Source organism: Saccopteryx bilineata, chromosome 8 (genome assembly GCF_036850765.1).
Source record: "Saccopteryx bilineata isolate mSacBil1 chromosome 8, mSacBil1_pri_phased_curated, whole genome shotgun sequence".
Classification (NCBI taxonomy): Eukaryota; Metazoa; Chordata; class Mammalia; order Chiroptera; family Emballonuridae; genus Saccopteryx; species Saccopteryx bilineata.
In genome coordinates this window covers 52,819,973-52,831,773 of record NC_089497.1, presented here as the reverse complement: position 1 = coordinate 52,831,773, position 11,801 = coordinate 52,819,973, and the positions used below count along the sequence as shown (strand labels likewise).

At 54.2% G+C, this 11,801-nt stretch overlaps 1 protein-coding gene across 1 annotated transcript in view; it reads left to right on the top strand.

Annotated features, from left to right (window-relative positions):
* The first annotated feature begins 960 nt into the window (after positions 1-960).
* The window catches only part of ADCY5 (adenylate cyclase 5), a 165,777-nt gene continuing 154,936 nt past the window's right edge, over positions 961-11,801 (top strand). The window contains exon 1 of the mRNA XM_066240786.1: positions 961-2,642. Within this exon, the coding sequence (XP_066096883.1) occupies positions 1,515-2,642 (1,128 nt within the window). The 5' untranslated portion in view covers positions 961-1,514. The remainder of the gene's footprint in view (positions 2,643-11,801) is intronic.

Here is an 11,801-nt window from a genome sequence, read left to right as displayed (position 1 = left end):
AGGACCGCACTCCGCCCAGGGCTGGCCAAGAGACGGAGGGCTGAACGTGGCTCCAGGAGCCAGAGAGGGAGGGGGCGCGACGAAAATTTTAGGTGAGGAAGAGGAGCTGGGGCCCCTGCGGCTCCAGGAGCCGGGCCTGAGGATGCCCGCGGGGCGCCGAGGCGGGGACCGCGGCCGGGCCAGGGGCGGAGGCGGCCGCAAGTCCTTGTGAGCCAAGGCCGGAGCAGCGCGGGGGGCGGGGAGGCGGCGGGAGGAGGGGATGCGGAGGGCGCTCCCGCGGCGGCGGCGGCGGCGGCGGCGGCTAGCAAGCGAGAAGGGAGGAGCGGCGCGAGCGGCCGGAGCGGCGCAGGGCCCGCGGCGTGCATGGCGCGCCTTGAGCCTGGCTCCCCCGGGCACCTCCGGAGCGGCACCGGAGCGCAGCGGCTGTTGGGCGGGCCCCTGCCAGCCGGCTGCATCTAAGCCCCAGCCCTCGATCTCTGGATGCCGTGCTTCCCGGGAGAAGCCCGCCTGTGTTGGGGCAGAACCGCGGCGGCGCTACGCCGGATTCTGCCCTCCGCCTAGTCCTTCTGCACCCGGCCGCGGTGGGCCCGCAGCCGGCTGCGAGGAGCCTAGAGCTTGCGGAGCCGGCGCGACAGTCCTTCTGGGCCAGCGGGTCCGGGCCAGCTCCGGTCCGTTTTAGGGGAAGAGGGAGCCGCGCCGCAGGAGCGGGTCCTTGCCCCCGCCCCCTGCGCGGACGCGCTAAGGCTCTGCTAGGCTTTTGCGGGGGCACGCTCCCACTCTCGACGCGGGAGGTGGGGGATGCGGACGACAGCCCCCCCTCGGGCTCCAGGACCCTCCCCCCCCGGGCTCCAGAGCTGTTGCTCCGCCTGCCGCCCCCTCCCCCGTCCTCTCCACCCTCCATCCCACCTCCCCACCCCTCCTAAGAAAATAATGCTGGTTGGCGCTCGCACCTCCCAGTCGCTCCCAGTACGCTGCGAGGAAAGAGCACCCGCTTGGAGTCCATGCCAGGACCCCCGCTGAGCCGCCCTAGCCTCCGCCGAGCCGCGTGTGCCGCTGCCCTTCGCTAAGGCATAATCCGCGAAAGCCGCGCCCGGGCATTGGCAGCCCCGGGGAGGCACCGCCTGCAAGGACAACTCTCCGTCCCGCCTCGTCCGCAACTCTGGTTCTAGTCGAGCTCGACGCGAGCCAGGAGTCCGGACGTCCCTCTGCGCGCGGCGCAGCAGCTCGACCAGTTCCCGCTGCCCCAGCAGGGAATCAACTCCATCTCGCACCTGGGACTCCTGAGGCGTATTCTCAGCCAATTCTCACCGCGGGGCTGTGCCTACCTCCCAGCTCGCCCTCTGTCTCCGCTCAGGACGGGGGTGCCAAGATGCCCCGCTGCTGCGCAGGGCCCCGGGCCGCCCCCGACGTGTGACCCCAGCTTGGTCCCCCTGCTCGGCCGTCCGCCCTCCCCTTGGAGACCCCCGGCCCGGCCCCCGGGGGAGGAGGAAGAACACGACGAGGCCGAGAGGGGGATGTCCAGCTCCAAAAGCGTGAGCCCCCCGGGCTACGCGGCGCAGACAGCAGCGGTGCGGGAGTCCCGGGGAAGCTCGGAACACCGCCCCGCGTGGGGAGCGGCCGATTCCCGCGCCAATGGCTACCCGCACGCCCCTGGGGGTTCGTCCCGCGGCTCTACCAAGAAACCTGGGGGGGCGGTGACCCCTCAGCAACAGCAGCGCCTGGCCAGCCGCTGGCGCAGCGACGACGACGACGATCCTCCGCTGAGTGGCGACGACCCCCTAGCCGGGGGCTTCGGCTTCAGCTTCCGTTCCAAGTCTGCCTGGCAGGAGCGCGGCGGCGACGACTGCGGTCGCGGCAGCCGCCGGCAGCGGCGGGGCGCGGCTGGCGGGGGCAGCACCCGGGCGCCCCCTGCCGGCGGCGGCGGCGGCTCAGCGGCCTCAGCGGCCGCAGCCGGCGGGACAGAGGTGCGCCCCCGCTCGGTGGAGCTGGGCCTGGAGGAGCGGCGGGGCAAGGGCCGCGCAGCGGACGATCTGGAGGCCGGCGCCATCGAGGGCGACGAGGGGTCCGGGGATGGCGGCAGCTCGGCGGGCTCGGGCACGGGCCGCGGTGCGGTGCTGTCTCTGGGCGCCTGCTGCCTGGCGCTGCTACAGATATTTCGCTCTAAGAAATTCCCGTCGGACAAGCTGGAGCGGCTGTACCAGCGCTATTTCTTCCGTCTGAACCAGAGCAGCCTCACCATGCTCATGGCCGTGCTGGTGCTTGTGTGCCTCGTCATATTGGCCTTCCACGCGGCGCGGCCACCGCTCCAGTTGCCCTATCTGGCCGTGCTGGCGACAGCTGTGGGAGTGATCCTCGTTATGGCTGTGCTCTGCAACCGCGCCGCCTTTCACCAGGACCACATGGGCCTGGCCTGCTATGCGCTCATTGGGGTGGTGCTGGCCGTCCAGGTGGTGGGCCTGCTGCTGCCCCAGCCGCGCAGCGCCTCGGAGGGCATCTGGTGGACCGTGTTCTTCATCTACACCATCTACACGCTGCTGCCTGTGCGCATGCGGGCCGCGGTACTCAGCGGGGTGCTCCTGTCTGCCCTCCACTTGGCAATTGCCCTGCGCTCCAATGCCCAGGACCAGTTTCTGCTCAAGCAGGTAGGGGCCCACCTGGCCACAGGGACTGGATTGTGGGGTCAGCAGGCCAAAGACAAGCATCCCACCTGCCCACTTTTGAAGTGGTGAAAAGGGGCAGAGAGACATGGTGCTGTCATCTGTGTGGTGTCTTTGAGCCTATTAATCTGCTCTCAGCCCTAGCATTTTCATTTATTAAAAGAGTGTCCTTGTATTGTACGTAATGCTCCTGACCGCAGAAAACATGCACTGAACTGTAGCCATTATTGTAGGGATAAGAATGAGGAAGGATATGGAGAAGTCCGCTTCTCTCCCTGTGCTTCTGTCTCCCTATATGTATAAAGGCCCCCGACAGAAGTGGCTGGACCCTGTAGCAGATTCTCCCTCCTTAGAGCCATTGCCAGTTTGTTAACAAAATCCTGGATAAAGGGTTGGGGAGACCCTGGGCACCTCTTGCCCAGTTTTAAGGAAGAGCAGTGATTACCCTGCCAGTTGAGGCTGGGACTGACTGGTTGTTTTGTTTACAAAGGTGCCCCAAGCCAAAAAGTTGCCACCAGCAAAGGTAGGAGGAACCCTCAGAGATATGTGTGGTGGCAGTCCCGTTCCTTGCTTGAGCAGAAAGCTAATGTTGGATATCCTGACCGCTTTCTGTTGGTGCTCCTGGTTCTTGCTTGTGGTGGGGGCTTTTATCTCTGCTGGGACTGATTGGGTGAGCCTAGAATGGTGGACTCAGGAGGAAATAAAACTTTGTTAACCTGTGACTCCACTGTAGGGTTTTGAGTGAGGAGTGTACTTGCCATACTGACCTCAGAGTGAGACCAGCCCTTCTGATGTGCACACTCCCTTTAGCAATCCCCTTGTCTGTGGCTCCATGACCTCATCCATGGACCCCTGTTAAGCCCATTGGTTGGCATGTAGCTCAACTGGGAGAGAATCAAATGGGCCCTTGTTGCAGGCTAGTCTCTTGACCATGAACTCCATTACAACCCTCTGAGGGTATTTGCCTCCTCTATAGAACCTCTTAATTATATTCCATTGTCATTGCCCTCCTCTTTCTTTCCACCTCTAATGCTTTTCTCAGACTTTTATCCTGTTGAGGATGACAGCTTTCTTGAGGGGCTCTCCTATGCCCCCTGACTCTCACACAGGGAATGGCACTGGTATGTACTTCAAGGAGCTGAACTCGAGCTGCCCCTCCAAAGTGCTCTGTGACTGGGAAGGACGGGACCTGCAACCTCTCTGGGCCCCAGGTTTCTTTTTTAAAGAATGAGAGGATTGTGTGTGCTCTTTAAGAGTTCCACCTTCCTCTGTCCCAAGCCTCACCTCCTGCAAGGAGCCCTTTCCTTTGAAACAGCCATACTGGCCACTTCTGCATGGCAACAATGGATTCAGAGTCACAGCAGGGAGCACTTACTATTTTCAGGGTCCATTGGTTTTGCTCCCCATGCAATGTAAGCACCTTGGACTCAGGAATCCTGAATTATACATGTTTTTCCTCCTCTGTCCTCTCTTGTCTAGCTCAGTGCAAGGTACTTAGGAGGGATTTATTAACTGTTGCCAATTTGATTGGGTTCCAATGAGTAGAGTAGGTGGGGTTGTTAATGTTAAGTTAAAGTTTTTCTGATCTGAAAAACTTAAAGAGATCAGCTTTGAACTTGAGAGAGATGGCTATTGAGAGATGACGGTTAAAGAAAAGTTAACTACTATTGTTAGTGCTTTAAAGGCTTTAACTCTTTCGACCTGAGGACCCAGACTGTCACATGGATATTGTACTTTGGGGGAGTTGTTCCTGGCTTGGGTAAGTTTGGCTTTTCTGCAGGGAGAAGAGCATGTCATCCACACAGAGTGGTAGAGATTTTCAGGATCATTCAGGGTATTTTTTAAACCAGATTTGGGATATAGAGTCTGATTACAGCTATAGTAATCCTACATGTATGATTTCAGGAGATTGGAGTCAGATCCCAGGAACCTGGGCTGCTCCAACTCCATCTTAGCATGAAAATGCCATTGAAACAACAGAGTATCTGTCTGACTTCTAGTTCCTCAGGCAAATTCCTCTCCTCTCCCCACCCCTACAAGCCCCCAGCCCTGGCTTCTTTTTCCCACTGTGATCTTTACACCTTCACTTGGGTATAGGCTTTTGGGTTGCCTTTACACTTAATTTCTCAAGATCTCCTTGGAATACAGCAGAGCTTGTTAGGAATGGTCCCCAACAAGGGAGTGCAAACATTGTTTCTTTTTGGCTTCAGAGAAAACAGGGGTCTTTTTTGTTTGTATTTGATTTACCTTTCTGATTATGTCTGATAAAAAATTTCTATTTCTTGAGCTAACCCTGCTGGATGGTGGGGAAATATAAATGGAACAGTCCAGCATTAAAGTCTGTCTTAGCTTACCCCGGAGTGGCAGACATTTGAGGATGCTTTGGGTTAGGTACCTTGTTCTTTTCTTTGATGAGGATATGGGATATGGGTCTGGGGAAATGGGGCAGCAGTGCATAGTTTTGAATGTTAGGGCTTTGGAAAGTCCCATCCTCAGTGTCCATGAGCATGTAGTAGGCGCTCAGGAAACTACTGGCATTTTTTCACTTCTTCTGTGAGGTCGGCCCCCTCTCACCTGAGTACTTTACTCTTCCCCAACTCCTCTTATGTTTGGAGCTCTGCCATTTGCTCCAACTAGGAGGAGAAACATTTGGGTTCTCTCTCTCTCTCTCTTTCTTCTTTTTTGTGATTTGGTTTTTTAATTGGTACCTCCTGATGATTTTTACTCAAGAGAGAACGGAGGTGGGGCAGTTCACTTTGGGGGATTTTTTTTAAAAAAATCTTTTTTAATAATTGATTTTATAGAGAGAGGAAGGGAGAAAAAGAACAGGAATATGGATCTGTCCCTGTGTGTGCCCTGACTGGGGATCGAACAGGCAACCTCTGTGCTTTGGGACAAAGCTCTAACCAACCAAGCTATCTGGCCAGGGCAATGATGTTTTTCTTTCAAGACATCTCTGGCTCTAGCTTTTCCCGTGGCATCCACCCCCCACCCCCTCTGCTCTTTCTCTCTCACTTCCTTTTTCTCCCTTCCCCTCTCCTGTTGCTCTCTGCCCACCTCTCCTCTCCTCTGCCTGTCTGCCTCTTCTGCTTCCCCATCTCTACTCCCCATCTGCAGCCTCCCTGCCTTTCCTTCTGTGCTCTTGTCTCACTGTCGTCTCCTTGATGGGGTACAGTAGGAGCGTCATGGGGCTGTTTTTTTTCTCCTTCTTTGCGTGTACAAGTCCCTCTGCTACGCCCATACCATAAATAACACTCAAGCATCTGCCAAACACATTCCTCACTTGTGTTAATAGGCTGCGATGATGCTGGAGCCTGTTGCCATGGCAACCTCATTTTTGTTTGACTGTATCCCACTCTGCTGCATAAAGCCTCTGCATGTACTCACACACAAACAAGCATGCTCACACAACTATTACATATGCTTAGCTATTAAAGATTATTTTGGAGAGCAATCTTTGGGGCTTGTGATGGTGGGTGGTCATTTGACCAAGGAGATGAGCATTTTCCACTGTCCGGCTTTAGGCGGTGATAATGGATAGAAGAGCTCTTTGAAAAATAGGGAGTTCTGTTCAGTGTGGGGTATTGTTATTCTGCAGTTACATTAACCCTGCCTGATGTGGTTTCTGACAGAAGATTATGACCCTGTGTGGGTCCCCGTGAACTTGGGAGCGCTGTTGGAGGTTGCCCTTGCAATGTGGGACCCCCAACCCAGCCTATCTGCGGCCCTTTTCTCTCTTCCTCCTAATCCTTTTGGAGAAGCTCAGTGATTTTCTGCATTTTATCCTTTGTGCCTGTTTGAATGTACAAGTGTCACCAGTTGTTCCAGATATCAGAAAGGCACAGGCACCATGTAGGTGATGTTCTGTGACTGTGAGCACGTGTGAGTATCTATAGCGAGGAGGCTGGGGATGGCTGGGGATGGGAGCCAACTGCTGTGGCTGCCAAGGGGTGGGCTATGTGTGTGCAGAAGTGCGTGCATGCGTGAGTGCGTGCATGCGTGTGTGTGTCTCTGGTGTGGGCTGGCCCCAGTGTGCATGTTGTGTGCACATGAATGTGTCTGCTGTGTGGGCTGGCCCCAGTGTGTGTGTGTGCATGTGTGTGCGTGTGTGTGGCTGTTCTTTGGGCTGGCCCAGGTAATGGAGGTAGGCCCAGGGAAGCCTTTGTGTTACTTTGAAAGGAGATCATTGCAGCTCTGTCCTGTTTATTCTTGGCTGGTGGCTGGCTTCCTGTGGCCATGTGCCTTTCTAATTCTGAGCCTTGACTGCCCTCTGACCTTGACCTCTGGCTTCTTAGGGAAGTTCCTTGGATGCACATTTTCATAATGAGTTGGGGTCTAGACTTGAGTGGTTGGCTCCCCTGACCCTGTGGAGTACTACCCTTCCCTTTCAAAAACCCTTCCTGTTCCTCACCTCCCCAGCTGCCCAGAGAACCCCACTGAGGAGCTGCCTCCTCCCTCTGGGACTTGGCCCAGAGCCCTGTTTGGTGGGTCACTGTGGCTGCCTCCTATGCACTGCTGGCAGCCGCTGCCTCCCTGATCGCCTGGGTGGTGTGGAGGAGGACACACTTCCAGGGCAACCACCGGGAACTGGGAATCACCTGCCACCAATTACTTCCCCCAACACCCGCATTTGTGGACCAGAGAGATCCGGCCTCTGTGCACTCCAGCAGCATAGCAGGCTGGGGGTGGGGCCTGGGGCTGTGTTTGGAGCTCAGGAGGGTCTGCTTGCCTTGCCTCAAGGCTAATTGTATTTTCTAATTATTTTTGCTAATTGTTTTCGATTATGTTGCCTCCTCGATGGGTGGGAAGGGGGTGCTTTGAGGGGAGCAGAAGCCTCTGGGGCTGGGGGTTGAGTAGGGCAGTGTTTTTCTACCACCCTATATCTTCATACAGCCTCAGGATGGTTAACTCCTTCGTGGACCGGCAGGAACTTCCTGGTGGACCAGCGGTTGAAAACCACTAGAGTAGGGCTTCCAGTGGGCGGGGTTGTTTTCTGGATTCCAGGGGTGTCTTTATTCCTGTGGGGAGGACTTCAGGAATGGCAGAGACCCAGCGGGGAACAGAATGATCAGCGGCTGTATTTGCAGGAATGTTCACTGTTAATAATTCAGTGTAAGTTTTGATCTGAAGCAAGACCATGAGGTTTGTGTTCTGTGGAACCTAGAACAGTGTGCTCATGTTCTTATGTAAAGAGGACACAGATAATGTTTTACACCCCATCACAGAAACCTGCCCAGCCTCACAGAAGACTTTTAAAAATCAGCTTCAACGGGCCTGGACAGCAGCTTTCCTGTGCATATGGGCCCTTGCCAGGAGTCAGGGCGATGGCCTGTGCTGGGCTGGACCTCCTTTCCTCCCGAGAGGGGTGAATGGAGCCCCCTCCTTGCTTCTAGCAGAAGTGGGGGTGCGCGTAGCTGGGAGGGGCACCCCATGTGGAAGCCTCCCTGTGAGGGTACCAGCCTCTTGCTGGGGGAATTCCAGTCCATGACTGCCTGCTCGCACCTCGGTTAACTATTTACCTGGAGGTGGGTCCAGATCGTAGTCCTTTGCTTCCTAGGAGCAGAAGCCTGTGTTGGGATGGGAAACAGTTTGCTCCCGGAGCTCCCACATGGGCTCATAAATTCTCTGGGTATAGTTACATAAGTGATGTTTTAGCATTTCCTTCTTTCTCCATGCTTATCAGTTGGGGGGAGCTAGCCAGTAGAGGTCAGGATCAGCACTGATTTTCTCAAACACAAAACTTCATGAAGATAATTGGAAAGCCCTGTTTCCCCTCCCCTTTTCTCAAGGCAATGTCCAAATGCAAGATAGGGAAGATCTCTATTTACAGCAGTGTGAGCAAAATCTAGGGGTTTCTCGTTGTGGGACTGTGAGCTTAATGTGAGTCTGCATTCTGGCCTGGCTGTTGGTAAAGACCAGCAGGGTCTTGTGTAGACTTATGAGCATATCTAGCTCATTGGCTGATTGAAATCCCTTCTGAAGTACCATGTTTGGTGCTAGAATTCAGAGGAGGGCACCTTGACCAAGCGGTGGCACAGTGGATAGAGCGTCGTCCTGGAACGCTGAGGACCCATCTGAAACCTTGAGGTTGCTGGCTTGAGCATGGGCTCACCAGCTTGAGCCCAGGGTTGCTGGCTTTAGTGTGGGATCATAGACATGACCCCATGGTCACTGGCTTGAGCCCAGAGGTCACTGGCTTGATGCCCAAGGTCGCTGGCTTGAGCAAGGTTCAGTGGCTTGGCTGGAGCCTCCTGGTCAAGGCACATATGAGAAAATAATCAAAGAACGACTAAGATGCTGCAACTATGAGTTGATGCTTCTCATCTCTCCCTTCCTGTCTGTCTTAGATATCCCTGTCAGTCACCCTCTCTCTCTAAAAAAAAAAAAAAAAAAAAAAGAATTCCTAGGAGGGTGACTGATTTGGCAAGGGGACTGGAAAGCTTGACTTCTGAGAAAACATTTGAAAGGATGGGGGCTGTTTAGCTGGGAGGAGAGCAGACTCTAGCAAGGTCAGGAAAGCTGAAGAGACAGGCAAGGCGTTATTGCTGGGATCCCGACTGTCACGTGTTAGAAAAAGGACTACAGTTATTTCTGGTTGCTTCCAAGGGCAGAGTTGGTAGTAGCAAGTGGAAATAGTCAACAGATTTCAGCTCAGGGTAGGAGTTACCTTTCTAGCCTTTGGAGTTGAAGTTGTCAAACCGGATGCCCCCTGGGGCAGCCACCGGTGTCAGCGGAGGTGGTCAAATGGAGACCTGGCGGCTCTCTGCCAAGCTCGTTACTGAGGAAATGGAAGGTTCTGCTTCCCAAGGTCGCGGGTGGAGCCCAGGGTGGATTTGTTTTTTAGATCTAGTTTTCAAAGCTCCGCAAGCGGTCTTGATGACCAAATCTTAAGTTTGGGATCATTGGCCCAGATAACTGCTCAGGTCACACACAATCCTTAGGATTCTGTGGTTTAATATCTTGCAGCAGCATGACTGCCTCCTAAAGTTCATTGGAGTGTCCTATCATCATGTCCATCTCAGCTTCTGTTGAGAGGGAGCAAAATCACTGCAGACCCATTGGGATGCCCCCCGCCCCCGTACAAGTGGGGCTGGGAGTGTGAACTGGTACAAGGATGCAGTCCCAGAAGGTAGCTGGTAATGATGGAACAGGACGCAAAGGATGTCCCAGACCCGGACTCATATTCTCCTCTGGTTCCTCCTCCCACCCATTCCCAAGCCCCCTTCCTGTTTGAGGCAAAGCAATCTATGGCTTTCCATTAGCGGTGGTGGTAGTGGGGGCTCGCCAGAGAGATGGACCTCAATTTGAGTCCTGGTTTATTAATTCATTTTCCTGGTAAGTGAATATGAAAAACCTTGAGGATATGCAGGTCTGGAATGGATGGTGCGGAGTGAGAAGGATGAGGAGAATGAGGAGCTGGGGGTGGAGGAGAGAGGCTAGAGGTAGAGAGTTAGGATGGGTTTGAAGGGGGAAGAGTAAGAAGGACAGGAAGGGTACATTGGGGCTGTGCTTGTGGGGAGAGGGAAGAGTGGGGAAGTGGGGGCAGGGTTATCTCTGGGAACAATGAGATATAGTCACAAGAAAAATGGGGTAGACAAACAAACACTGGGAAACAGTAGTGGCTTTATTCTTTAGGCCGACCTCATGTGTCAGTATGAAATCCCACTCCCACACCCCCACTGCCTCTTTCTCTGGGAGGGTTATGAGCTGTAGCTTCTGGGCTTGAGGCTTCCTGACCTCACACTTGGGTGGTCTGGCCTCCCTAGCCCTTAGGGGCTCCCTGGGCCTTATCACACAGCTCACTGAAGTCCCAGTTGGCTTTTGGAAGAGGTCCTAACAGACCTAGTGCCAGCCTCAGTGCCCTGGCACATAGTAGGTACTCGGTGAGGGCTTTTTTGTTTGAAGGGATGAATGAGTGTGTGCACTAGTGGTAGGGTGGGTGGACAGCTGCACGCAGACTCTCGGCTGTGCTGAAGTGCTAGACCAACACCTCCACAGAAGGAGGAGATGTAGCTCGGCTTGGAAGCCTATTTTGGTGGATTGTGATCCCAAACTCTGAGCAGGGCTTCCCAGATCCCTCCTGCTGCCATTTAAAATGTGTGCCTTCCTGGAAACAGAGAACTGTTGCCTGGCACTGCTGATACTATATCGCTTCACAGAGTTGAAAACCATTATTAAGTCATTCTTTCTCCTTTTTCCCATTCATTTAGACAACAACCACTTATTAGGTGCCTACTGTATGCCAGGCACTGTGCTAGGCCTTGGGAATTCCAGGATGCTTCAACCTGCATCCCAGCTCCCAGACTCTTCCACTAAGTGTCCTTTGGAGGGATGTTAATAGATGTTTCACATGTACCCGTTCAGTTCTGTGTCATACAAGTTCAGGAAATGCTGGGTGAAACAGGATAGACTTCTTTACGATAGGACTTTAAAGCTTTTAGTATGTTAATATGTACTAAAATTTCCCAAGCACATATCAAACATATTTGACCCCAGAACCAGTTTTCCAAGGAACAGATTAGGGGGGTGCCAGTGTTTGTTCAGACTCACTTTAGGACACACTGCTGCAGGGCTGGGAGGAAGCTCGAAGTTTCTCAGGGCCCAGCCGCTGCCTCTGGGACAGACCTTGGAGAGTGATCTAGACACCGGTGTTTGGGGGCTTTCTTCCCTCAGGAAGGAGATAGCCCAGCTTGTGTTGGCTAGCTGCCCGCTTTAAAGTCTCATTTCCCATCTGGGTCCCAAATCCTTCTTAAAATAAAGTGATGGGGCGGGAAGGGACTGGGAGATGCCTCTTTTATCTAGTTTCAGTTTCTCTTAAGGGTTTATGTTGCATCTTAAATGCAAGCCTGGCACGGGGCTTATCCTTTACGAACTTGATATTATTTAATGTTAATATCAACCCTATGAGAAAGTCATTTTTATCCCCATTTCAGGGCTGTAAAACAGGAATAAGGGAAGGTAAGTAACTTCCTCAAGGTCACACAGCTAGTGATCATAGCAGATGGTTCAGTGTCTGCCCGTATTCCCGGGGCATGTACCTCTCCGCTCTTGCCAGCCAGACGTCCAGCTGTCAGCACCTGAGGGCTTTCTCTGGCCCTTAGCCCGTTTGTCTGCCGCCGGGGCAGGTCAGAAGCGCTGAGAGTG